Source organism: Miniopterus natalensis, chromosome 3 (assembly GCF_054644295.1).
Source record: "Miniopterus natalensis isolate mMinNat1 chromosome 3, mMinNat1.hap1, whole genome shotgun sequence".
In the NCBI taxonomy this organism is placed as follows: Eukaryota; Metazoa; Chordata; class Mammalia; order Chiroptera; family Miniopteridae; genus Miniopterus; species Miniopterus natalensis.
Window position 1 is genome coordinate 59,669,412 of NC_142083.1, and position 24,644 is coordinate 59,694,055.

Below are 24,644 nucleotides of genomic sequence, written 5' to 3' on the forward strand. Positions count from 1 at the left end.
TTTCAGCTCTTTAAGACTGAATTAAATTTGTGAGAAAGCTCACTAGGCCACTTACATCAACTTTGCTCTGGGAAATTACAAAGTAGGAAGTATTTTATACTGGCTAATAAAAAAAGAATAGAAATATTTTTTAAAAGGTATAGTTTGTTGTGACTGTTAATGCTGTAGCATGCCATAGTTTCCTAAAATTTGAAACTGAAAACAATTTTTGTTATCTAGTAGAAACCTCTTATTATTTAGATGAGCAAAGTACGACTTAGAAATATTTAGACCATTGAATATTTTGCCACTATATACTTCCCTGATGTCATCTATACCTATTGGATTTGAAGTTAATGCTGTATTTCCTTATACTTGTGACCCTCATTTCTTGTATGGACACACACACACACACACACACACACACACACACACACACACACACACACACACACACACACACATTCTGATTCCTAGTAATGCGATTAAAGGGAGAAATAATACTTAAAATATTAGCTAAAATGGTTTGAGTATGTATTATTTGTTATTAACTTTCTAAAGTGCCTTGTGTTATTGGACTATTTTTGCTACCTTCTGTGATGCATTTTCTTTTTTTTAAATTTATCTTTATTGTAAGTATTACAGATGTCCCCTCCCCACCTTCCATTTACTCTCTCCCCCCTACTCCCTCCCCTCCCTAAGCTTTCATCTCACTATTGTCCCTGTCTGTGGGTTATGCATATAAGTTCTTTGGTTACTTGACTTATTTAATTCTCTGAACATTTTCTGGTAGGTACTATAATTATCCCCATTATAGATGAGGAAACTAAGATATAAGTAGATTAACTTGCTGAAGACACTGTATTTTGGTGAAGCCAAGATAAAAGTGGATAATATAGTTGAAAATTGTTTATCTTTAATGTAAACATAAGGATTCAGAAATAATCATCTGTTTTGCTCTTTTAAAAATTTATTGTATCACAATGACATTGTAATAACTTATTCTTGCTTTACTAATAGTCACTGTTGTATTTTCCAGGTAAAATTTTGCATTTGCAATGGAGAAATACTAGCTAAAACTTACACCATTATCTGCCAGTCATGTTTCTAATCATTTTCCTTAGAACTCCATTAGCTGTAACACAGAGAGACACAGAGACAGTATATAGTATGCTCAAAGCCACATGTTAAGTGTTAGAGAATTCAAACCCATGCCATCTGGATCCAGGTTCTTTGCTGCTCTTAACCACTCTGCTCGTGTGCTACTTACTCTTTAGTACTACTTTAAATTTTTTTTCTGCCACACTGAATCAAAATGGCTTTTAATACCTGTGTGTGTGTGTCTGTGTGTGTCTGTCTCTGTGTGTGTGGGTGTGTAAGTCGGAAACAACAAAATTAGCATCTTTCAATTAAAAGAGAACACATTCCCTATTGAATTCTCTGTTTATTTCTAAAAACACTGTGTTTTAATATTTGTTTACAAGGTCTGGTATAATATCTTTCTTTTCTTGTGATTTATAGAAGAGTTCTTATAAAAATGGATTTATGTACTGGAAATTCGAATCATTTGTCAGAAAGACCTATTCGTTTGAGCAGTTGACTTGACGCTCTTTGTGTTTTCTCTATTTAGTGTTGTGTTACCTACTGATAGAGAAAAGTCAATTTTTAAAACAAATGACCTGCTGTTCTTGAAGTTTCTTTCTTCTCCCCTCTAGGAACTCAAACTGAGAGGAGGTGGAGACCAGGAGACAGCATGTGCTTGTCACATATGAAAGTTATTAATGACTGACAAAGCTAGTTGCCCCAGCCTCCTGGGACATTTTGCTCAAACATGTATTTTGTTTTTGGCACCCCAGTCTCTCGTCTCTCTTTCAGCTGTGAATCATTCCATGCCCTGACCATTGAGCGTTTAGAAATTCTACAGATATGCAAGGAACTCTCCAGAGACACACATTCGTACATCTAAACAGCTCTTCTTCTAACTGCTTAGGCGTGCAAGTTTCCTCTTAGTTTAATTTGGGACTTGATGAAAGTAAAGGAGTCCTGAGTATTTCCCCCAGCTTTTGAGTTGTGTAAAATCTGAGCTACATGCTCATTTTTACGTGGAAGCTTATCTTCAATATTTATTAGTAACTTTTCATTTTAGTGCAAAAGTAATTTTAAGGGCCCAGCCGGTGTGGCTAAGTGGTTGAGCATTAACCCATGAACCTGGCAGTCACGGTTTGATCTCCCCTGTCAGGGCACATGCCCTGGTTGTGGGCTCGACCCCCAGTAGGGGGCGTGCAGGAGGCAGCTGATCAGTTATTCTCTTGAATCATTGATGTTTCTATCTCTCTCTCCCTCTCCCTTCCTCTCTCTCAAGTCAGTAAAACTATATATATCTTTTTAAAAAGTAATTTTAAGGTAACTATGAATAATTGAAGTGTAATTTTTTTTACTAGATACAGTTTGGGACATTATCAAATTATTTTGATGCAGTGGATAAGGAAATTGGAGCCAGTAGAACAAATAGCCAGCCACTGTTCCCTGTTCTAAGTGGAGATTTTTTCACTTACGCCGACCGAGACGATCATTACTGGAGTGGCTACTTTACATCCAGACCTTTTTACAAACGAATGGATAGAATATTGGAATCCCATTTAAGGTACATTTACCTTTAGTTAGCTGCCTTTAGTTATTCACTTCTTTTATGTTCTCTACTTTTTTGTAGAGTTTTTTGTAATATAAAACACTTATGGAGTGTTAGGATGTGTTTAATGTATTTATGAAATTTTAATGAAATCAGAACTATGTCTCCAAAGCATAATCAAATTATTACATGGGGTTTTGTTCTGGAAGGAAAAGCAGTTTATGTAATTAGTTTTTCTGGGAGTTGTATTCTGTGTTTTATATTTTTCTAATTAATTAACTATTATTGGCACACCATGATAATATTCATTGACATTGTCATGCTCTCTGCAGGTCAGTAATATGGCTAAATTATTGGAAATGGGCAGGGGTCAGAAGGAGCAAATATTGCCTCTCAGTAGCCAAAATGTGGACATAAACATTAATACTCTAAAAACAAATGTATTTTATAGGTGGGAGAACTTTAGAAGCTTCATCTCAATTCTTATTTTATTTGAAACATTTTTATAGGTATAATTTTCTGCTTAGAAGAACAAAACTTGTAAGAGATGAGAACTGATGGAGGCAGAGTGAAACAAATAAACTGACATGAAGTCAGAAGCGTCAATAGAAAACATGCAAACACTCTATACCCACATTGAATTTCCTGCAATGATAGAAATATTCTATTTCTGCACTGTTTAATGTGGTAGCCACTAGCCACATGTTTGTTGAGCACTTGAAATGTGACCAGTGTGACTGAGGAACTGAACTCCTAATTTTATTTTATTTTAATTAATTCAAATGTAAGTAGCCACATGTAGCTAGTGGCTATGACAGTGAGAGTACAGTTTTAAGTAACTGAGTCTCGTTTTTGATAAAGATAAATCACCCTGGGGATTCATATGTATGTGTAGCCCAGGAGAGTAATTAATTTTCATTATGAATTCATTTTCAGTTTAGTTCAAATCATGAATTCATAATGATTAATTTTCATGACGAATCTCAGTATTAAAAGTAAAGAGCTGTGTCATACCTATACTCTTCAATAAATTAGTGGAAACTAAGTACATTTTGGAAAGCCTTTTTATAAAAACAAAATTTCTTAAAGATTTGTACTTTGGTATAATAGTGTGTGTTTTTATTATTTTACTGTTGTGCTGCTGTTACCATTATTACAAAAGCCTAACCTTTTGTGACTGTGTTTTTGGATATTCACAAATGTGCCAGATGAATACATTATTATTGTATTTGTAATAAAATAGTACATACTATAGAGATTTATGCATTTTACCAACTGGAATGTTAGTAATCTGTTATGTTATTCTGAACTACCGGTGATGATAACAGAGCCAGTATTAAATGATGTAGAGATTCTTTTGGACCATGAATTATTCTTAAGTGTCAAGTGTTTTTTAGTGGCAGAGAGTTAGGAATGTTGGTTCAATCTTAACCTATTGAACATATGTAACATGAAGTATTTACTATGGGTAGTGTACTTGGAAAATTCTGCTGCTTTAAAATAAACAACAAAAAATATAATTGTGAATTTCATAATGTAATTAATTTATTTGAAAATAAGTTTATTGTCTGATAATAGTGATAGTTCATCCTAATGCTCATTTTTAAAAAATTGGATAAAATAGAAAAGTATATAGAATAAATATTCTTAAAGTCTACTTTCTTACATATATGCGTACATACTCTTTTCAAAACCAGGGATATTTGCTGAGGATATGTATGAATATATATACGCAATTTCTTTATTAATTTAAATTTAGTGATTCTTATGCTGTAAATTTCAGAAGGGTTAGAATTTGAAAGTGGAGATTATTTGGTATATTTTCATTATTTCAACAATTTAAAGGAATTTATCTTTAAAAACACTGCAAATTTCTCCTTTTTCCTGATATCTTAATACCTTTGCAAGCTACCTTGATTTTCTCTCCATCGTCCTTAACATGTTTTGCATAAAGAACCTTCTTATATTCTTACTCCATCAAGCCATGGCTCTTTTCAAAGAACTTTTAAACCTATCTTGAATCATATCCTCTGACGGAAAATAAGTAAAAGCTGAAAATCATATCCCCCCATATTTTAGCTCAAAAGCTATGCTTAAGCTAAAGTGTTTTATTCTTTAAAATAAATGAGAAAAGACCGCATATGTTTTATCATCTTTCATTTTTTATTGTGAAATTCTCTATAGTTGTATGTTATTATTCAACACTTAGACTAGCTCTTGTCACTGAGCTATCAAGCCATCAATTTCTGTTTCTCCTTTACTGTTTGTCTCCCACTCCTGTGACCACGCATTTCCCCACCACCTCTCCTCTTACTGTACAACCGTGAGAGTAAATGGCTTTCTGGTGATGAAGTTCATGGCATATGTCTTCACTGCTCTTGGAGAGAAGAAAGGAAAGAAACATTTATACGTTCTTACTGCTGTGTTGAGATGTTTTTTTCTAAGTTATACATAAATAAGCCTATCTTGCTGCCAGCGGGTACTGGCTTCTTTCCAGAACCATCTAGAATGAGAGCCCTTTGTATCAACATAGAAATGATGTTCTTTGATGATTGAGAATTTAGATCTATTAGATAGATACCTTGGTGGTAAAATAAAAATGTTTATTATCAATATCTTTCTTACAGATTATTTGTACTGAAATTGTGGATTTTTAAAAACCACATTTGAAAATGTGTCAATGCCACATATTTTAGATAGCAAACTAAAATGATTGTTTTGAAATATAAATTAATGACTATTTTATGCAATTAGGGCTGCGGAAATTCTTTACTATTTCGCCCTGAAACAAGCTCAGAAATACAAGATAAGTGCATTTCCTTCATCATCCTCTTACATGGCTCTTACAGACGCCAGAAGGAGTTTGGGACTGTTTCAACATCATGATGCTATCACAGGAACTGCAAAAGATGCGGTGGTTTTGGATTATGGTATCAGGTAACATAATTTTTGAAAAGTAATCTTTTTTTAAAAAATATATATCTTTATTGATTTCAGAGAGAGAGAAGCATCAGTGACAAGAGTCATTGATCGGTTGCCTCCTGCACGCCCCCTACTGGGGATCTAACCTGAAACCCAGTCATGTGCCCTGACCGGGAATTGGACCTCGATCTCCTGATCATAGGTCAATGCTCAACCCCTGAGCCATTCCGGATGGGCTTAAAAGTAATCTTAAAACAAAATCGTTAAATATTTGGGGTCATAAGCATATCTTTTGATGTTGTTAATGTATATCATACCACATTAATAATAATAACCCTTGTAAGTATTTCTGTAGAAAAACACCACCAATTTTCAAAGCATTTTTCAAGAAGGCTGTTCACAAACTACTAGCTATCTCAACTTTTTATTGCAGCACATTTCTACAAATCGAGTAGTAAAACATTATAAAACGGATCCCGTTTTCTCCTTATTTCCTAACTAAGGATTTGGTATCAAAATCATAGTTATAACCCAGGGGGATAAAGAGCTTCACTTCATTCTGTAGAAATTTTATTTCATCCTATTTTCTATCCAGTTGTTCTTGGATACCTTATTTTTTTAGAGGTATATTGATGAAAAAGAATAAGCCTAGAAGCATAACCAGCAAGTAGAATGACCTAGAAACCTTGTCATATATGGATGATATGAGGAACTGGGATGAGAAGGGATGGCCTGGGTGTTCATATCAAAGCCATCTTCAGTGTTTTGCAGGTCTGTTAGATGACTGAGGAAGGAGAATCTCAGTTATTTTCATATTGTGGAATTAGAAATGAGTATAGGCTTTGACTCAGAAGAGCAAAGGATTTCTGTAAACAGTGCTTCCACAGCTGATATTAACCAACTGTAATAAGTGTTAATTAAATTTTGTTAACAGTATTTTGACTAGAAATTTGGGGGGAAATATTCTTGAGGTTCATTAGTTGACTTGAGTCCTAAAAATATATATATTCAAGGTAGTATCTTGAATACCTTCTTGATTTTCTTGTGGCATATGTGTTTGGCATCAATCTATTGAGATTTAAGCTGAACTTAAAATGGGAAACACTCACTGGATGATGATGATGCTGGTGTTTCTCCCACAGGAAGCAATTTTTTTTTTTGACGTCAAGGATTTTTGAAAGTAAGGGCAGATCTTCCATTTTTTCCTTTCACTTGTTCCTGTTTTCTTGGTTTATTGAGAGTTTAAACTTGAGGCCACTTAGAATCAGACCAGAGTTTCTAAGAGGAAAAAGAGAAGTCACTCTTCTGCACTGCCTCCTTGCTCTGTCTCTGGCTGCCATATTGAAAGAGATTCGGGCACAGGCCATCGAGTTTTTGCTACAGAACATTTTTTGTCCCCTCACCTTTCCAGAAGGCCTGTCATTATATCTTCCATGTGCTTGGTATTACTTTTAGCTTATAAAAACATCCCTGTACAAAATTGCATCTCAGAGAGAAAAAACACAACAATAATTCTTAAATTGTACTTGACATTTGTGAATTTGCATTGTGAGCAGTTCACCCTTCATGGAACAGTCATAAACAATTATCAAGTCATTATCACAGACATTTTAAGTTGGAAATTTCAAAACACAAGTAAGAGAATTATAAACAGAGAGAGGCAGCTAGCCTTGGGTGTCCTATTGTTCTTGGACTGTTGATTAATTTTTATTTAACTGTTGCAGACATGTCCTTGTGAAGAAGTATATGAGTTAGGGATGGCATTTGGCTGCTAATAATAGCAACTCAGAACAGAATAAATTCTATGTTACTTATTTTTATGTCATAAGGAAGAAGTCCCAGGTTCAGGTATGGCAGCTCCTTCTAGCTTTCTCTTCTGCCATCTCAGGGTGATGTTTAAGAGTCATGCTCTCAATAGTAGATTGAATATTTATATCGGAGAGCAAGATACATCATGCCATATTTGGAGGTTAATTCTAATTGTGGCATAAGAAATGAATTAGACTGGGACAATGTAAAAGATGTTCAGCTTAAAAGTGGATATGGGGCTATGTGGAAGAGAAGAAGAAATGGTAATGAGGTCAGTTACAGAAAGATTTAGAATTTGCCAACTTGTGATTAAGGTAGGTAGGAGAAAAAATGAACAAATGGGTAAGTGTGAGGTTCCTAACATATAGATCAAACTTGGAATGACAAACAAGATGACATCTCCTTGAAATGGCAGCAATGATAACAGACTAGGAAACTGTGATATCCCATGAACTCTTCCATAATAATAGGATAAGGGCATGTTAGGAAATTCGAGGCTCTGAGAAATCCCACATTAATGTATGGGGAATTCTGTGCTAGTCTTTAGTGCTCATTTCATTAGAAGACTGCATGTTTTTAGGTCTTGGTCACTGAATAATGCTGCAATGAACATAGGGGCACATATATCTTTGCAAATAAATGTTTCTGAGTTTTTCGGGTAGATACCCAGAAGAGAGGTTGCTGTGTCAGACGGTAACTCCATTATTAACTTTTTGAGGAACCTCCATACTGGTTTCTATAGAGGCTGTACCAGTTTGCATTCCCATCAACAGTGAATGAGAGTTCCTTTTTTTCCACAACCTCCAACACTTGTTATTGCCTGTCCTGTTGATAAAAGCCATTTTAACAGGTGCAAGGTGGTATCTCATTGTAGTTTTGATTCGCATGGTGGGCACACACAGTGCAGTAGATGGATGATGTATCAGAGAAATGTACACTTGAAATCTATATAATTTTATTAACTAGTGTCACCCCAATAAATTTAATTAAAAAGAAAAAATTAAAATAAAATAAAAAGGCTGCATGTGTGCCTTTAGTGTATGAACATTGATTCTTGGCATTCACTCACTTTAATTAGGACACTTCAATGCACTGTAATACATATCAGGTTTTAGCTGATGGAGATCATGACTTTTATTCTGCAGGTTCAGACGGCCTAATAAAGATAGCCATATCAGTAATAAAAATAAACTTAGATCAAGGGACTTGTTTCCATAACTGAATTGTATTCATTCATGGACCTTTTCGTCTGGTGAGAACACTTGTTACCATCTAGGTAACATTTGAATAGAATGAGAAATTGAATTACATGATGGTCTGAAGTCAAATCCATAAGGTTTTAATACTACAGTTATAGATTTACTGTGTAAATGTATTTAGTTAATAACTTTTTTATCATGATCACTTACATCTTTGAAGATGATCTTAGTGCTCTGCAGAAATAAATTATTTCTAATTATTTTATAATTTTTTTATTGTTGTATGCCAACAAGAATATATTTAACTCATAGATCCAGAATAGCTTCCTGTGTTTGAGAAGCTGATATAATCACTGTATAAACATAATACAGTAGATTGGTTCTGATGGTTGATTGAAAACATGATTAGCAAAGTTTCTGTACAGATTTCTCCAGTATGAGTTTACTTAGGGATGCCTGCTCTATAAGGCTTTAAAGCAATAAAGCTAAACTTGAAACTTCAAGCAAGTTTTGCCCCCATGTGTAGTGCTTCAGCAATAGCTGGTATAATCTGGAGTTGATTTTGGATCAATTGATTCATAAGCTCTCTTTGGTTCCTCAGACATAAAAGGACAGTTAATACATAAATACCGTTAAAGCAGTTAACAACTTCATAAGTAATAAGGACAAAAATAATTTTATTTTCTAGGTCTGTGAAAAATTTTCTTTTTTTCCTAGTTCTTTTGAACAAGAACATGAAACTAAATTTAACAAAATACCTATTCGAATCCTTCAGGAATTTAAGCTCTTTGAAGTATATATGCTGATTGAATTTTTTTGTGAACGAGGGTTAATCTCATGGCTTTTTTTTTGCCATTTCAATGCTTGTGAAAGATTTTCCTAAAGTGAAACATCAAGTCATTGCTTCAAAAGACATTGGGGTGATCATGCTGTATATTCTTATTACCTGGTATGATAGTCATAGAAAGTATAAGTAATTTGAATAAGTGTATGTGTTTCAAATATGTCCAGGAAGTTTTCTATTTTAAATGAATTCTTACCAGTGTTATTGTTTGATTAACTATTTTTTCCTAAGTACTTAGTTGGGGGCAAAAAAGAGCTAATTCATTATAGGTTCTTCTGAGTTTCATTTTGTGAATATAGGATGAAGGTAATGGTGGTTTGACCGGTATTAAAGAAATTGAAAATATTGTATACTGACTGTTAAATTATTTCTCAGACTAATAAAATTTTTGTTTCACAGACTCTATAATTCATTAATGAATTTGAAGGAGATAATTGGATCTTCTGCACTACTTCTTATTTTGAAGGACAAACAGTCATACAAATCTTCCTCTTTTGATACCCTCCTAGAAATGGTTAGTTGATATCTCTTATATTCATTATAAAAATGTGAGTCTTTTGTTCTTAGGTTGGAAAAAGGGGGTGAGAAACTTAATAAAATACATTGAAAAATAATTATTTTTTTGTACATTATTTAAAATAATTTGCATTACTTTATATAAATTATCTGTGTGTGTTCGCCTTTCCTATAAGTGTGTCTATATTTGATTCATGGTGTGTATTTTGTTTTGAGTAAATTTAAGCATGAAAATAAAATAATGAGCTTATTTCAAGGTATGTGAAATATATATGGTTTTAGAACACTACTAAGATGATATTGTAAGGTTACTAGACATTACAAATAGCTGTTTTGCTGGGCATTAATTAAAAGCCCCTTAATATTTGAACTTATATATATCCTTAATCTGTTCTTGCTAAACTTCAATCTGAATACTCCTAACTTGTCTTCTGGTTTCAGGATGAGTCCATGAGTGCTACTGGTGATACTAAGATATGTGCAACAGTAGAGCTGTAATTGAGGATTTAGGAGACTAGCTGTTAGCCTCAACCTCTGCACCTGATTTGCATGGGCCTTGAAAAAGTTATTAACATCTGTGAGGCCTCCTTCATTTATCTGTAAAATGGGATGATGATATCTACCTTGCCTGGTGGTATTATTAGGATCAGATGAGTTAATAAAACAGAACATACTCTGAAAGGAAGAACATACTCTTCTGCAGCAAGAAAGAATAGTTGGAGAAATGTTTGATTGCAACCCTCTTTACACTTCCACTTGGGTACTCAGATATTTTAAAGTTTAATTTATGTGTCATTAGAATCTGTTGGGAATGATAGACTTTGACATTTTATATGTAATTTAAATTTACGCTTGTGGAATCTGAGATTTTCATATACTGATGCTTATAATCAAATCATGATTATACATTTTCATATTAAAGTAAAAAAAAGCAGTAAATGGACATACATTTCTTAAGAATGTGAAAAATGATATTAAAGTAAAGTAGTAAAACTTTTCCCAAAATTATCTCTAGAACTAGATTTATTTGGTTCCTGATTGGCGCTACCCATGTGGACTCTAGCCCTTCTAATAGACCCTGTACTTGACATCTAAATATATACATACATGTACATGCATACAAACAAGAATCATTTATTTTGAACTTTGATGGGCATTATGTAGCTGGAAAGAGTATTTTTTTTCTATTTTGCAATCGTCAAGATTTTTGCAAGGCGATATTACATAGATAATTTTGAGACTTGTTTTAAAAGGAAAATAAACATTTTTGTTCATTTTTATAGGATTTGAAACAAAAATCACAAGGTTCTCTACCACAAAGAGATACAATACAGCTGAGTGCAGAGCCAAGGTAAATACATTTCTCATATACATTTATTGCTTTTCTGGTTTGACTTTCTGGTTTCATGATTCTGTTCTCTAGTGAGCATATATTTTGAGGTAGTATTTCAAGTAATCAATTTTAAAATATTTTCTGTAGAAGCAGATTTTCTCTCATGATTGTGTCATGTTCAGTGCTAATAGTTAACACATATTTGGTATGGGATGGTAAATATATAGCTTTATGATAAAAATTACCTTATCCTTGTAACACTGATTATTTTTACGTTCTTTCTTGATTAACTTTTTGTTTACTTTATTTTGATTACCCGCCTTTTTTTTTTTAATGAAGAAAGAAACTTAATTAGTTGACCTGAAAATGGGGTGTTCAATTGCTGGCTGCCTCTGATTTACAAAGAAATGCTTTGTTTTTGTTGGCAATTATTTAACCAAGTCATCTGTTTTTAATTACTACATATCCATTGGTCAGTACCCAGTATACCCAGATAATGCAGTGTATTTTTATAATATAACTTTTTACTATTTAAATTGAGAGATTTAATATCACTGCTTACAAATTATAAGATAAAAGAGTAATTGTAAAGACTAATTCATGATTTTAACTAGGTATACTTTATTAAAATTATTAAAAAATAAGTGGAATCAAAGTATTACAGAAAATTTACAGTTGCTAGTAAAGTTGAGATTTCAGTTCAGAGTAGACTAAAGCCTTAGCTGACTCTTCAGTAAGTAGAGACTTACAGATATACAGCTCATACCTTAAAATAAGAAGGTGAGTATTTGTTAGTAATACTAAAGTATCACAAAAGTAATACTGAAGAAATCCTACATTTTTTTCATTTGGGCCAGAAAAAGAAGGGATTAACTTATAAGTTTTAGACTTAAATTTGAAGTCTTGCTGAAGTCTTAAAAGTTTTCAGTTTGCCAAGCCATAGTTAGGATGAAAACAAATGATACTGAATGAAAAATCAGTTATAAAATTACAAAATGTTTTGTCTTAAAATAAGTAATGTCTTGATGCATTTGTTGTTGTATGGCTCTTCCTTTTTTATTATGTCCCTAATAAACTGTGGTGCCATCAAATCTATTCAGTTTTAGGCATAATCCTCTTATCTATTAACTTTTTTCCCTTTCTCTATTTTGGTGGGGAAAGATCTCTGTTTTTGCTGACTGTAAGAATGACTTACAAGCTTGCTATAAGTAATTTACGCGCCATCCCCACCCACTAGTCTTCCTGTAGGTGCGTGGTTGGGTGGATGAGATGCGGTGGGATGAGACCAAAATGGGTCAGAGGAAGAGATATACTCGGTGGTTTCTTTTTTTCTTGTACTGTGCTTGCCTTAGCCAGCAGTGAGTGAGAACTGAGGCTTAGGCTAGAGGACGAAAGTTAGGAGATATGGGTGTATTAATTAAGAAGAAATATGTTTTTGAGTTTTAATTACAGATGGAGGTAAATAGAATTTTTCAGAATATTAGTAAAATGATCACCTTTTGATGTTTCTTTTTAAACAGTTTATATATTTAAATTATGTTCTTCATCTTAATATTATTTCTTCACAGTTCTTTTCTATCAAATGTCAACGTTACTATTTCCATAGCTGGGTAAATTGGGAATATTTATGATTATCAGATTCTTATTTTTATATTTATTATCTATTTTGTACTTTAGAGCCTCATGAATAGAACTGGAACTAATAATTTTAGCTTTAAAATCTATGCTTTACTTGTTAGCCACAAATTACCTGATTTACTGGTCTCAGTAAATCAGTGAAGAGTGGAGGAATGTTGTTCATCTTTAAAATGGAAAAAGTTGAGTTTTATTTAGTAGGTACTGAAAGTTAAATAATTGTCTCTACTCTTCAGTCTTCAAAGTGGAAAGTTTCAGAAGTGTGGCCATGAGGATTTTTTCAGTTTCTTCATGAATCTTCTATGATGCTCTAAGGCTTAGCATTATTTTGGTTATAAGTATAATTCTTATTTGAGCAACAAATTATTAATCTAAATAAAACATGCATTCTCAGTTGGAAGATGTCCTTTCCAGGAGGGGTTCTTTGGGGTTTTGAGAAAAACTTACTCTTTTTAATATATAATAATGCACAGGTACAGTATATAATAGTACTTAAGAGACATACATTTTATGTGTAGTATTAGAATTGTATGAGGATGATTAGGAAAAATGTCTGAAAAGTGTCTTTAAGGAAGTTATAATGGGAAAAGATTGAGAAACGCTGATCTAAACCCATGTGATTTAAATAATACATGTAAATTAATTTGATTGTGTTATTGGCATAGTTAGTTGTAGCCATCACCTAACATAGTTCAGTTTGTGAATATTTAAAAAGTAGCCCATAATCTACTGATTTATAGTGATGTCGGACACTAATTTAATTCGTAGTCTTTGTATAGAAGCAGATATAATTAAGAGTTAAAGGTAACATAAAAGTTAAGTCATAAATTGTCTAGCCTTAAATAATCCTTAAATTTACAAAGATATTCTTTTTCTCTGTACATCATTCCTAGGGAAACCATTTGTAAAAAAACTTGATACACAGACTTACAGAATTAGGGACGTAGAGGACACTGAAGTCTGTGACAGGTGACAAGATTTTAGTTTTCAGTATTCCATCTGTTCACGCAGGGCGGGAATAAATGTTGCTACCACAGCACAAGCAGGGAAGCCACATGGTTTGATAAGGTGTTAAGAAACTTAAAAAAAAAAAATTCCTTAAACTTCAAAAGGATAATTTGAAATGTCACCAGGTAGATAATCAAAATTACACTGAGATAACTTCTGTAAATCTGAAAGTTTACTTTTTCAAGGAGAAACGTTTTTAGTTCAAGAGTAATTGATTCAAACCACTATTACAAATTTACCTTTAAGTGCTTTTAATTTTTAGTAAGGTAATTATTGGTAAGGAATCCTTACATCTCTTTCTTTTGACCAGAAAAATAAAAGAAACCATTAACTATGTGTAGACACAAAGGAAATCAGTCCTTTGTAGGCTGGGGTGACTTCAGAAAATCAACTGGATATAAAAAGTTCTTTATTCCAGAAAACGGTATTCCCGTTGCCATTTATTTATTGACTGCTTCTCCATGGGTGATCTCCCGGCACCCCTAATTTAATTTCCAGGTGTGTGTTTTTTTCCACTTATGCTTTTCTTTTTCTTTTTTAATATGTTTTTATTGATTTTAGAGAGAGAGGAAAGGAGAGGGAGAAACCTCTCCTACTGGGGACTGAGCCCGCAAGCCGGGCATGTGCCCTGACCGGGAAGCCAATTGGCAGCCCTCGGTGCATGGGATGACGCTCAACCAGCTGGGCCGCGCTGGCCAGGTCTGTGCTTCTCTTTTATATCCCAGTCTTCATAAATAGCGTCATTTCTTTTTCATTGTCTAGGTTCTAAAATCCCAGAACCCACTTTGACTTCTGCCTTTTCTTATCCCTTACATTTCATCGACTGGAGAGTCTTTGGGATTTTACCTTTAACCATCCCTGATCCCCATTGTCCCCTCTCTTTCGAGCACCTTCTGGTTTTAGCCACCCTTCATGTTTTGCCTGGACTACTGCAATGGCTTCTGATCTTTTTGTCTTCCATTTCTCTGTCCTCCGAAATCATCCCATGTAGTTATTAGAGGAACCTGCCGAAGCAGAACTGAGAAAGTTACCTGGGTGGACATAGCAGTTCTTGTTAGCACCTAGCCTCAGAAATTCTGGAATGTCATTCTTAGTCAAGCAAGTCACGAAGGTCAGCCAGATTCCGGGGGCAGGACCTTATTCTCCATTACTTGATGTGAAGAGCACATGCAGGAAGCAAAGGAAATCATAGCAGTTCATTTTGGAGACTACCTGCTATAGTTCACCCAGTGGCCGTCACAATTCACATACTTCTCGTGTGCAAAATAAAATAAACTCACCCATCTCCCAAAATGCCCAAAGTTTCATCCCAAAATTTTCTTTTAAATCAGGTTCAACATGGCTCACTCATATGGCTGGGAATTGATTTTGGTTTATTTCTGCCAGTATAATTATTTGAAGTTAATCTCGCCAGGTTATAAACTCCTTGAGGATAGAAACTATTTCTTTTATTTATTTCCAGCATTATGCCTATGGTATTATATTCAACATAGTAACAATTAGATAAAGATTTATTGAAATACAGTTAATTATTGATTAAAGAGAATACTAAACTTCAGACACCAGGAATGCATAGAACATGGTTCACATTCTATCTGAAAATGTGACATTGTGGTATATATACTCCCCAGAAAATATAGTATCGTGGTATATATTCTTTCATGTAATATTTGGAGGTTGGATGCCAGAAGGCTTCCTAATACACTAAATGCTACTACAAATAATAGTCAGTTAAATATTAATTTAATAGAGCGTTGAATTTCCTTAGCTTTTGGACAACTGCTCATTTGACATTTTAGAGTTTCACACCTTGAGACCTGAAATACTTGAGATCGCCTCACAGCATCATAGCATTCTTAGAAGATTAACTTTGTTGGGATTACATTCTTTTTTTTTCTTTTCAAAAAAAAATATATCTTTATTGATTCAGGGAGAGAGAGAGAGAAACATCTGTGATGAGAGAGTAATTGATCAGCTGCCTCCTGCACACAACCCGGGCCTGTGCCCTGACTGGTAATCGAACCGTGACCTCCTGGGTCATAGGTTGATGCTCAACCGTGGAGCTGCCCCGGCCCGGCAAGATCACATTGTTGGGGCCTCTTCAAAATGAGTGAGTTCAAAAGATAATTCCAAATATCCCAATGAGTTGAACCACTGGTTGGAACTGGTTTTGGAACAATCATGCATGAGTAGCAACATAAAATTAATCATATCTAGTATTTTCCATTCTAAATCAATCATGCAGACTTGCATTTTGCCTGATTTTTAGGCAAATATAAAGGTCTTTGGGAAGGGTTTATATTAGTGGCTCCACCTTTCCCACAATATTCTCCCCACCCTAACATTTCTTTTTATTTTGTGATATTAGGAATGATGAGTATTAATTTCTGAATTACTGCGTGATCCTCACATTGACTTAGATGAAATAACACCTACTAATGTATTTTTTTTAAAGTTGACACTTCCATGTTATATGATGGCTGGCTAGGGACCCTGAGACAGACTCCCAATTTTCTATTAAAACTCATGAAAACATAGAAGATGATGAACAATCAGAGGAACACCAAAACCTTGGTTTGACAGTCTACCTATTGCCAAAATCTAAGATATCCATAAATTACAAAGATGATTGAAATAGGCTGAAAAATGCAATTACTCATTGACCAATGATAAATAGTTAGAAATAAAAGCAACATACAGGTCTCTCAAAGCAGGTACGGAGATTGATTTATTTTCTTTTCATAATGTGTACCCCCAAGGCCTTGAAATTCTAGTACGTTACCAACTAGAAAAATAGACAAATATTTTTCTACAGAGAGGGTGCTACTTTCTAAGGCTGTTTAGCAGATAGGTAGCTATTCTTTTCTTTTTGTCCTTTCTGCCTAGATTTGTGTTAACCAATTTCCACTTAATTGATCAACTGATATTTTCCATTCTTTTTCTGTGCCCATGGCAGCCCTGCCCTGTTGCTAACAGGCTACTAGCTAGCAGGGTGGTATACTTCTGTCCTTGCAGTGTTTCGATTGACTTGTATAGTCATTATGAATCAATTATTTATTCTCAAATCAGTTCTTGTTTCTTTTTTCTCACAATTTGATTTTTATTACACTGATGAATTATGCAAAATATTTTTTATATATAGTGTGGGGCAAAAGTAGGTTTACAGTTGTTCGTTCATATGGAAAAATAATACAATAATAAATAATAATATAAGAATAAACAGTGTTTCACATAGTCACAACTGTAAACCTACTTTTGCCCCACCCTGTATATATATGGTGTTGAGTGCTTTGGAAATTTTCAACAAAGGTGAATCACTGATAAATATTGGCGAGATGACTGCAAAAGATTTGGGAAGAAATCATAAAGATGTAGAACCAGTCTGTACTCAGAGTGCTTAATATTTTTAAAGTTTTTAAGTTCTTGGTCAACTTTAGAAAAACGTAAGCTAGAAACCATAGGTGATCTATCACACATGTGGTTGTGCAGAAAATATGACATAGGAGGACTCCAGTTAGTGGTCTAATAGTCAAAATAAAAACTTTGATCTTAGATCATCACTAGGTTAGGAAATGATACACACTTTTATGTTGTATGGTAAAATTAAAGTAGAATATCATATATAAATTATATATATGTATGATGTCCTACTTTAACTTTTACTATCAAATTAACTTTAACTCTTTCAGTTATCACATCTAATGCCAGGCTTAATCATATTGATAAGAGGGCTTCCATTGTGTCTGTATTTTGCAACCAATTTGGAGACTGAATCTGCCAGAAATAAAATAGGCAGAAACAAATGGGGAACTTATGGTAGAACATTGATCTTGGGAAGTGTCCATTCAAGGAAATTGCTTTTGATGGTAGCATGGGCCAGAAGAATACCGTGCTATTCTTTGTTGAAGAAAGAAGCCCTCCATGTGTTCAGAGCACCAGGGCTGATACGGAAGACAATACTACCTTGGAGGTAGCCTTTTGAGAACTTGCAGTCAGGCTGCATCTATGCAATGAACTTACTATTCACTCACACTTTTCTCCATTTCTGCATCTTCTTTAAATCCTTCAGGCATTGTTAACAATCTGGCTATTTTATTTATTTCTTCTTGTCCATTGTCCTTGCTAAAAAATTAGCTCTGTGAGGTCAGGGAACTTGTTTGCTTTTGAATCCCCTGGCAAATACCTGGCACAACACATATTTGTCAAATTAATTAACTCTAGACAAGAGAGAGACTTCAGCCAATACCAAAATAAAGACCACAGGTACCTTTAGCATTCACGGGATGGATGTTACTTCTATGAGGGTAAATAAATGGAAAATTATCATAGGAAACCTGTGACAAACAGTAGATTAACTTGAAGACTCAGAAGAACAACTTATCCCTTAAAAATGATTTATTACAGAGATCAGAAAATTTTTTTTAATAAAACCTCTTTGGAATTCTCAAAATGTTTAAGTGTCATGATCTCTAAGCAATATGAAACAGAAAACAAAAAGCTGAAATGAAAAGATGACAAAATGATATGGAAAATGGGAAGAGCACAGTTGGGAAAGATGGTTGGGAAAGCTATAACAGAACATCTTCATTAGTCATTCTGAAGAGTGAAGCTGACATTGTGAAAGAGTGTATCACTGACATGAATTGAAAAATAAATAAAACCCATGAGTTACTTCTCAAGAATGAAGAGAAAAGGAAGATGAGTGGTAACAACAAGAAAGAAAATTATAGGTATAGAGCACAGGATTTCAACAAAAGAACTACTGATTTTTAAAAATATATTTATTTTTCAATTGCAGTTGACATACAATATTATATTAGTTTCAGGTGTACAACATAGTGATTAGATAATTAAACACGAAGTGATCACCTCGATGTCTAGTACCCATCTGACACCATACATAGTTATTACAATATTATTGACTATGTTCCCTATGCTGTACTTTATATCCTCATAACAGTTTTTATAACTGGCAATCTTTACTTTTTAATCCCTTTCACCTTTTCCTTTCATCCCCCAAACCTCCTCCCTGGTGATCTGGTGAACATCAGTTTGTTAAAAGAAGTATAGATTTTCTTTAGAGATAAAAACGGAGCAGAGGCAATGATCAGATAAGTAATTGAGAAAAAGTTGTCAGTTTCTTTATAGATGAAAAGGGCTAAGTTCTAGATAATATAAATGAAAAGAGAGCCACCCATAGTACATGTTGGTAACTTAATTAAAAGGAAAAAAAATATTGTCAAATACCCAAGCAAAAAGATAAATATTGTTTAATATGGAACAAAAGCTAGACTGACAGGTTTCTTCTCTGTGATGAGAAGAGTATGGAGTATTGAAATCATTTTATACTCAGTTATCTTTTGTATGTGAAGGCAACAAAAGACATTTTTAAATATGAAAACACTTATAAAACATACGAAAAGTACTCTTTTTAAAGTTTTTCTTGATTAAAGTCAACTCAGCTGACTGATACATGAATCAAAATTTAGTAGAGATTAGAAATAGACGTTGTGAAATCCAAATAATTGTTGTAATACCAAACTGAAAGTAGAAATGCCCATTTTGTTTTGGCAGAACTTTTATAATGTAAAGGTAGTTTACTAACAGTAATGTAGATCTATAGCTTCAGATAATGTTACCATCTGAAAGAGGTGGAGAGGCAGGAGCCTATAGGAGATCTTAAATAAATAATTGTTTTGCCTCAGGGAAGATTTAAAAGATAAAAGCTTCTGGTGAGAGTGATATTTCTTACTCCATTGCCTTCATTTATTGTCAAGGTACAAATATATATCTCTGCTGAGAAAAGTATCAGAAAAGTATCAGGAGTTGCAGGCCCTCACACCCTCAGGCCTTGTGGATAGCTCCATTGGAATGGCCCACTCACACCTTCCCAATGTGTTTAAAACTGAACAACAATTCTCCACTCAAACCTGTTCTGTGGTCACATGCTCTTTAGTAAAACTTTAGCCTTGTTAGCCAGCTCATCAGGCCAGAAACCTGAGCCTTGATTTAGAGTGATCATATATTCCAGGTTTTCATTAGTGTCCCCTCTTACTCTCAAAAGTATTATTCATTTGGACAATAAATTATAGGATTTACCCTGATCATCTTTGTTTGTCTCTTTCAACTTGCATCCAAAAAAACTCCAGATCTTTTTATTCTACTTCTTACATGTTTCTCAAATTTGTCCACTTCTTATCTTCAGTGCCACTACTCTACTTTAGGCTGCTACTATCTCTGCCCTAGATGGCAACAACCCTGTGGCAGATGTCCCTGACTCGTGCATTTGTTGAGGAATTAAATAAGGTTATCTATATGAACTTAATACTATAGAATCTAACAGTTAGTAGGCACTCAATAAAATAAGTAGCATGATGTTGTAACTCCTTAGCTGAAAACCCTTCTTCTCCATTGGCCTGTGGATAAACTCCTAGACTGTAACTTGGCTTATGTGTCTGCATTTTAGTTTCTCTAGCAACATCTATCATATCACCCCAGGCTGCACTATGTGCTTCAGCCCTTCATCTATAAATTCTCTGACATGCCATGTTCTCTCTCTCTCTCTCTCTCTCTCTCTCTCTCTCTCTCTCTCTCACACACACACACACACACACACACACACACACACACCCCCACACCCACCCACCCACCCACCCAACCACCCCAACCCCAATTTGTCTGATTGAATCCTGGTTATCTTTTAGGACTCAGGTGTTAGATTCCTTGGAACCTTCCCCTGATACCTTCAGGACTAGGTGTCGCTCTTGTAAGCTCCCACCTGACTATGCGTTTCCCCACTATTGTCCCACTTACGACATGTGTTACGTTCCTTTGAAGAGACACACATCTTATAAACCCAGTGACGTCATGGGCTGGGTCTTGTTCATCATTCCACCGTGACACATGGAGCAGTCTTTCAAGAAACTAGTCCAGTAATATGTTCCAGGAGCATTCAAACTGGGCAATGCACTGGAAGATGTCTCTCAGCTTTATCATATGAACAAATATTTTAAAAGACTTAAATTTTGGTTAACAACCATCAGTGGATTGGATAGATATTCTGTGTTCACAAAATTCTATATAAAGTTTTAAAAAGATGCCAAATGAACATTTCTTTTTGTAATAAAAACAGTGTGGGATTGGTAAACTCTGAGGTTTTAGCTTAAGTTTTAATGAAATCTGCCTTTCAGTTTCTGTGGAGAAAATGCAGAGGAATTAAAGAAGTTGTGAATAGTTGTGTGAAATAAGGAAAAATTGTTTGGTACACAGGAAGTGTTTGCTGAATTGATGACTCACTGAGATGGAGAGATGAAAATTATGAGGAAGAAGTTACATGTAATATTTGATAGGCAATTAAGTAAAGGACATGTTTAAAAATGAGCAACCCTTTAAGGAAAAGTTGTTTATAGCGATGAATCTTTATGAGAAAAATTTTGCTTTAGCTGGATCACCTTGCATTCAATGTTTTCTTCTTTTAAGATCAATATTAAGTCTTTGGTATTTGTTGGCCCCCCTGTGTTACCCAATACTACTACTTGTGTGTGTAGTGTTTCACTTCAGATTGCACTTGAATACATATAACAGATGACGTTGGCTTCACAAGAAAGCATAATTGTTTCTTATGCACAAGTTTCAAGGTAGGTCATCAAGGACTCGTGATTTGTTCCACAGGATCATCGAAGGACCTGCCCCTTTTGGCCTTCAGTTCTTCCTTCCTTACCCTGCGGCAAGATTATGCCTGCTTCTCCAAACATCGCTCTCTGTTCCCACAGGAAGGAGGAGCAGGGGTGAGAGTTGTGCCAGTAGAGTTTGCTGCGTTTATTAAATGGGAAACTCTACATAATGAATTCTAATTACATTTCATTGGCCAGAACTATGTCACATGGCTGCCCCAAGCATGCAGAGTTGTTTTTTGTTTTTTCGGTTTTTAAAAAAAATTTAAACTAGGATTGTCATCCTGAGTAAAATTGGGTTTCTGTCAGTAAAGGAGAATGCGGGAATGGCTATTGGGTAGGCAGCAACTGACATCTTTTCTTGGGCTCATTAATGAGTAATGCCCTACACCCTAGGGCATCTAGCATCTACCATATCTTCCGATCATTGCCTATTCTTCCCTGCCCCCTTTGGCTCAAACCAGAGTTGTGTTCTGTACACTTTAGAAATAACTGTGCTGTATAAGTCAGCGCTGGATGTTACAAGTTTCTTAAAAACTAGCTCTCAAGACTTCCTATTAGGTAGGAAAATCATATCAAACACTTATAATTATTAAAGAAACAGATTTTCTATTTATTTCAAAACCAAAATATAACTGGGTATTGCAAAATTAAGAATTGGAAGAGAGATTAAAGTAAAAGCTCCTAGAATAAGAGCATGTGTGTTCTGTTGGGGTTTGGGATGTTCACATACTAAGGAAATACGGTATTCTTAAATGTTTGCTGTTTCTTAGTGCCCTATTTAAGACCATGGTAAAATGTACTTATTCCTTGTTCCAGTCAATGACAGATTTATTTGTGTTCCTGACTTGCATAGCCCTGGCCTGGAATTTGTTCATATTTTCTTTCCCCTTTTGTTCCTTGGTTCTTTCTTGATCAGAACCCATACAGGCAGGGTGTCTTCTGTAAGTGGTCTGTGACTTAGACTCTGCTATATAACCTGCCCCAAAATACAAGTTTTTAATCCTTTACTTGAAATCTTCAGGGTTAGATATATTTGTGAATTCAAAATTTTATTAATTTTAGGAAAAGGCCATATATGCATATTATGTTATAATTCAGGGTCTGAAGCAGGACTCATCAAACACTTTAAAATTTCTGAATAGTGAGATCAAGTGGGCTAAATAGTTATATGTAGCTTCATGTCAGTTCAGTTTAGGTTTTGCTACCAAATGTTTTTGAAAAATTTTGATTTTCAAGCTTCCTGGATTTTGCAGATAGATACTGTAGACCAGTAGAGTAATGATTTCAAAGAATTATGAAATATTTAAAGTGATGACCAAATTCCCTAATAAAGACAAAGTATAGCAGACAACACCTTGAGGCTTTTGACTGGTGTGAGAGTATTAGCATTTATGCTTGAGTGCTTTAACCTTTCCTCTCTGCCCTCATTCGCATCCTTTTTAACAGTCTGTTGGAAAATGTCTCTCAAGAAATCTTGGCTAGTTGTGCAGTGCTGACTCTTCACCCTCGGTACCACATTCTCTAAGCATGGAGGTCTTTTAAGTGCTGACTTCTTTCTTTCTAAAAGTCCTTTCTTTGACGTTACTGAGTGTTCTAGCTTTTCTTCTACTCCAGGAGTCCTCACTGTCAGGATTTGTCTCTTTAAAATTTTTCTTATTCTGTTCTTGTGCCTCCTGAAATATTTTTATAATTCTTTCATCAGGCAGTTTAATGTTTATGATCGGCAACCTTAAATAATATAATTGTAAATTATATATGTATTTTTATTGTCATTTAGAAGTTTCAAGAGAATGTCAGTAGGCTACTATAAATCTCACACATTGATTTTTAAGTGATTTACAATGTGGAGTTTGTCTCCTTAGTACTTTCAGAGTGTTCTTTGAATAGATTTTATGTGAACTTCAAAAGAGCCTTTTTTTCTAGGCCCCTTGTAATTAGTCTTCTGTGATTTTGTTCCTAGCTACAAAATTATTTTAGATTGTATTGGATTTAGGTTTTATTTGTGGAAGTGGATGAACAGACTGCATTTTAAATGATGGTTTTAAATTTTATTTTTAAAAAAGCAATGGCAAAGTAGTTGTGTGTTCAGTGAGCACCTGCTAAGCTGCCTGGTGAGTCTATGTCTCCATTGACATTTTACTGTTTATACTTGAAATCAAACTTTTTAAATTAGCTGTGAGGTTCTAGTTTATTGTTCTCAGTTTATTATGTAGCTAATCGAGTTGTGTGGTTTGTCTAATGAAATTAAAGTGGTTTTGCTTGTTGCTTACAACATCTTGCAATTACCCCATCAAGAACCATAATCAGAAAAGTGCAGAAGATGGGGGAGAAAAATATGGTGAGATATTTTGATACCTTGAAATACGAAGGCAGAGTTACAATGGGGATTACCACCTTTAGTCCATGAATGATTATAATAATTTCCAGTTAAGAGATCTGGAAATATATAACTTGTAGAACCTAAGAAAAACTTTGGAAAGATGAGATAGTGTCAGCGAAGAGCTGGCCTTAGTTGGGGTGTGTCCGCCAGATAATGCCAATTTCAAATTACTCTGTTCTGTTATTGCTGTAGTGCCAAAAGTTCCTCCCCCGTAGTTGGAGTTATATAATGCTCTATCACAGTGTTAATGTAAAGTAAATATCTGGAAAGTGAGTGATTTTTTTTAAGTGGTTTGTATTGGGGTGGGGGTGATTGACAGTTGTATAAGATAGATTCCTTGGTTGTTTATTTTTTCTAGTTTCTTGCACACGTAGTCCTTTGTCCTCTCACTCTTCCTTTCTTCTCAGTGTCCATCCTGTCTTCTGAAATTGCTAACATAAAGCTGATTAACTCAGAGCAGTTCAGAGCATAGACTGAAGTGATGTGGCATATTTCAGAGTCTTCCATTCTTCTGAACCAGATTTTTTTCCTTCTAAATGCAGATTAATAAAGCGTGCACTACAAGAGGAACAAGGAAAAGAATTTTAGTGAAGGTTTCCTGATCCTGAGAAAGTCAGGGAGGGCTTCAAGCCCATCTTGGACTTCAGAACACTTCACAACTTTGTGGTAAAAGAAACATTTTCAATAGAGCCTTTGGACTTATTTTATTTCATC

At 34.5% G+C, this 24,644-nt stretch overlaps 1 protein-coding gene across 2 annotated transcripts in view; it reads left to right on the plus strand.

Annotated features, from left to right (window-relative positions):
- MAN2A1 (mannosidase alpha class 2A member 1) overlaps positions 1-24,644 on the plus strand; it is a 144,109-nt gene that overhangs the window by 62,940 nt on the left and 56,525 nt on the right. For both annotated transcript variants that reach the window (XM_087815483.1, XM_087815484.1), the window contains exons 9-12: positions 2,421-2,623; positions 5,363-5,545; positions 9,782-9,896; positions 11,182-11,249. In XM_087815483.1, the coding sequence (XP_087671609.1) occupies positions 2,421-2,623; positions 5,363-5,545; positions 9,782-9,896; positions 11,182-11,249 (569 nt within the window). The remainder of the gene's footprint in view (positions 1-2,420; positions 2,624-5,362; positions 5,546-9,781; positions 9,897-11,181; positions 11,250-24,644) is intronic.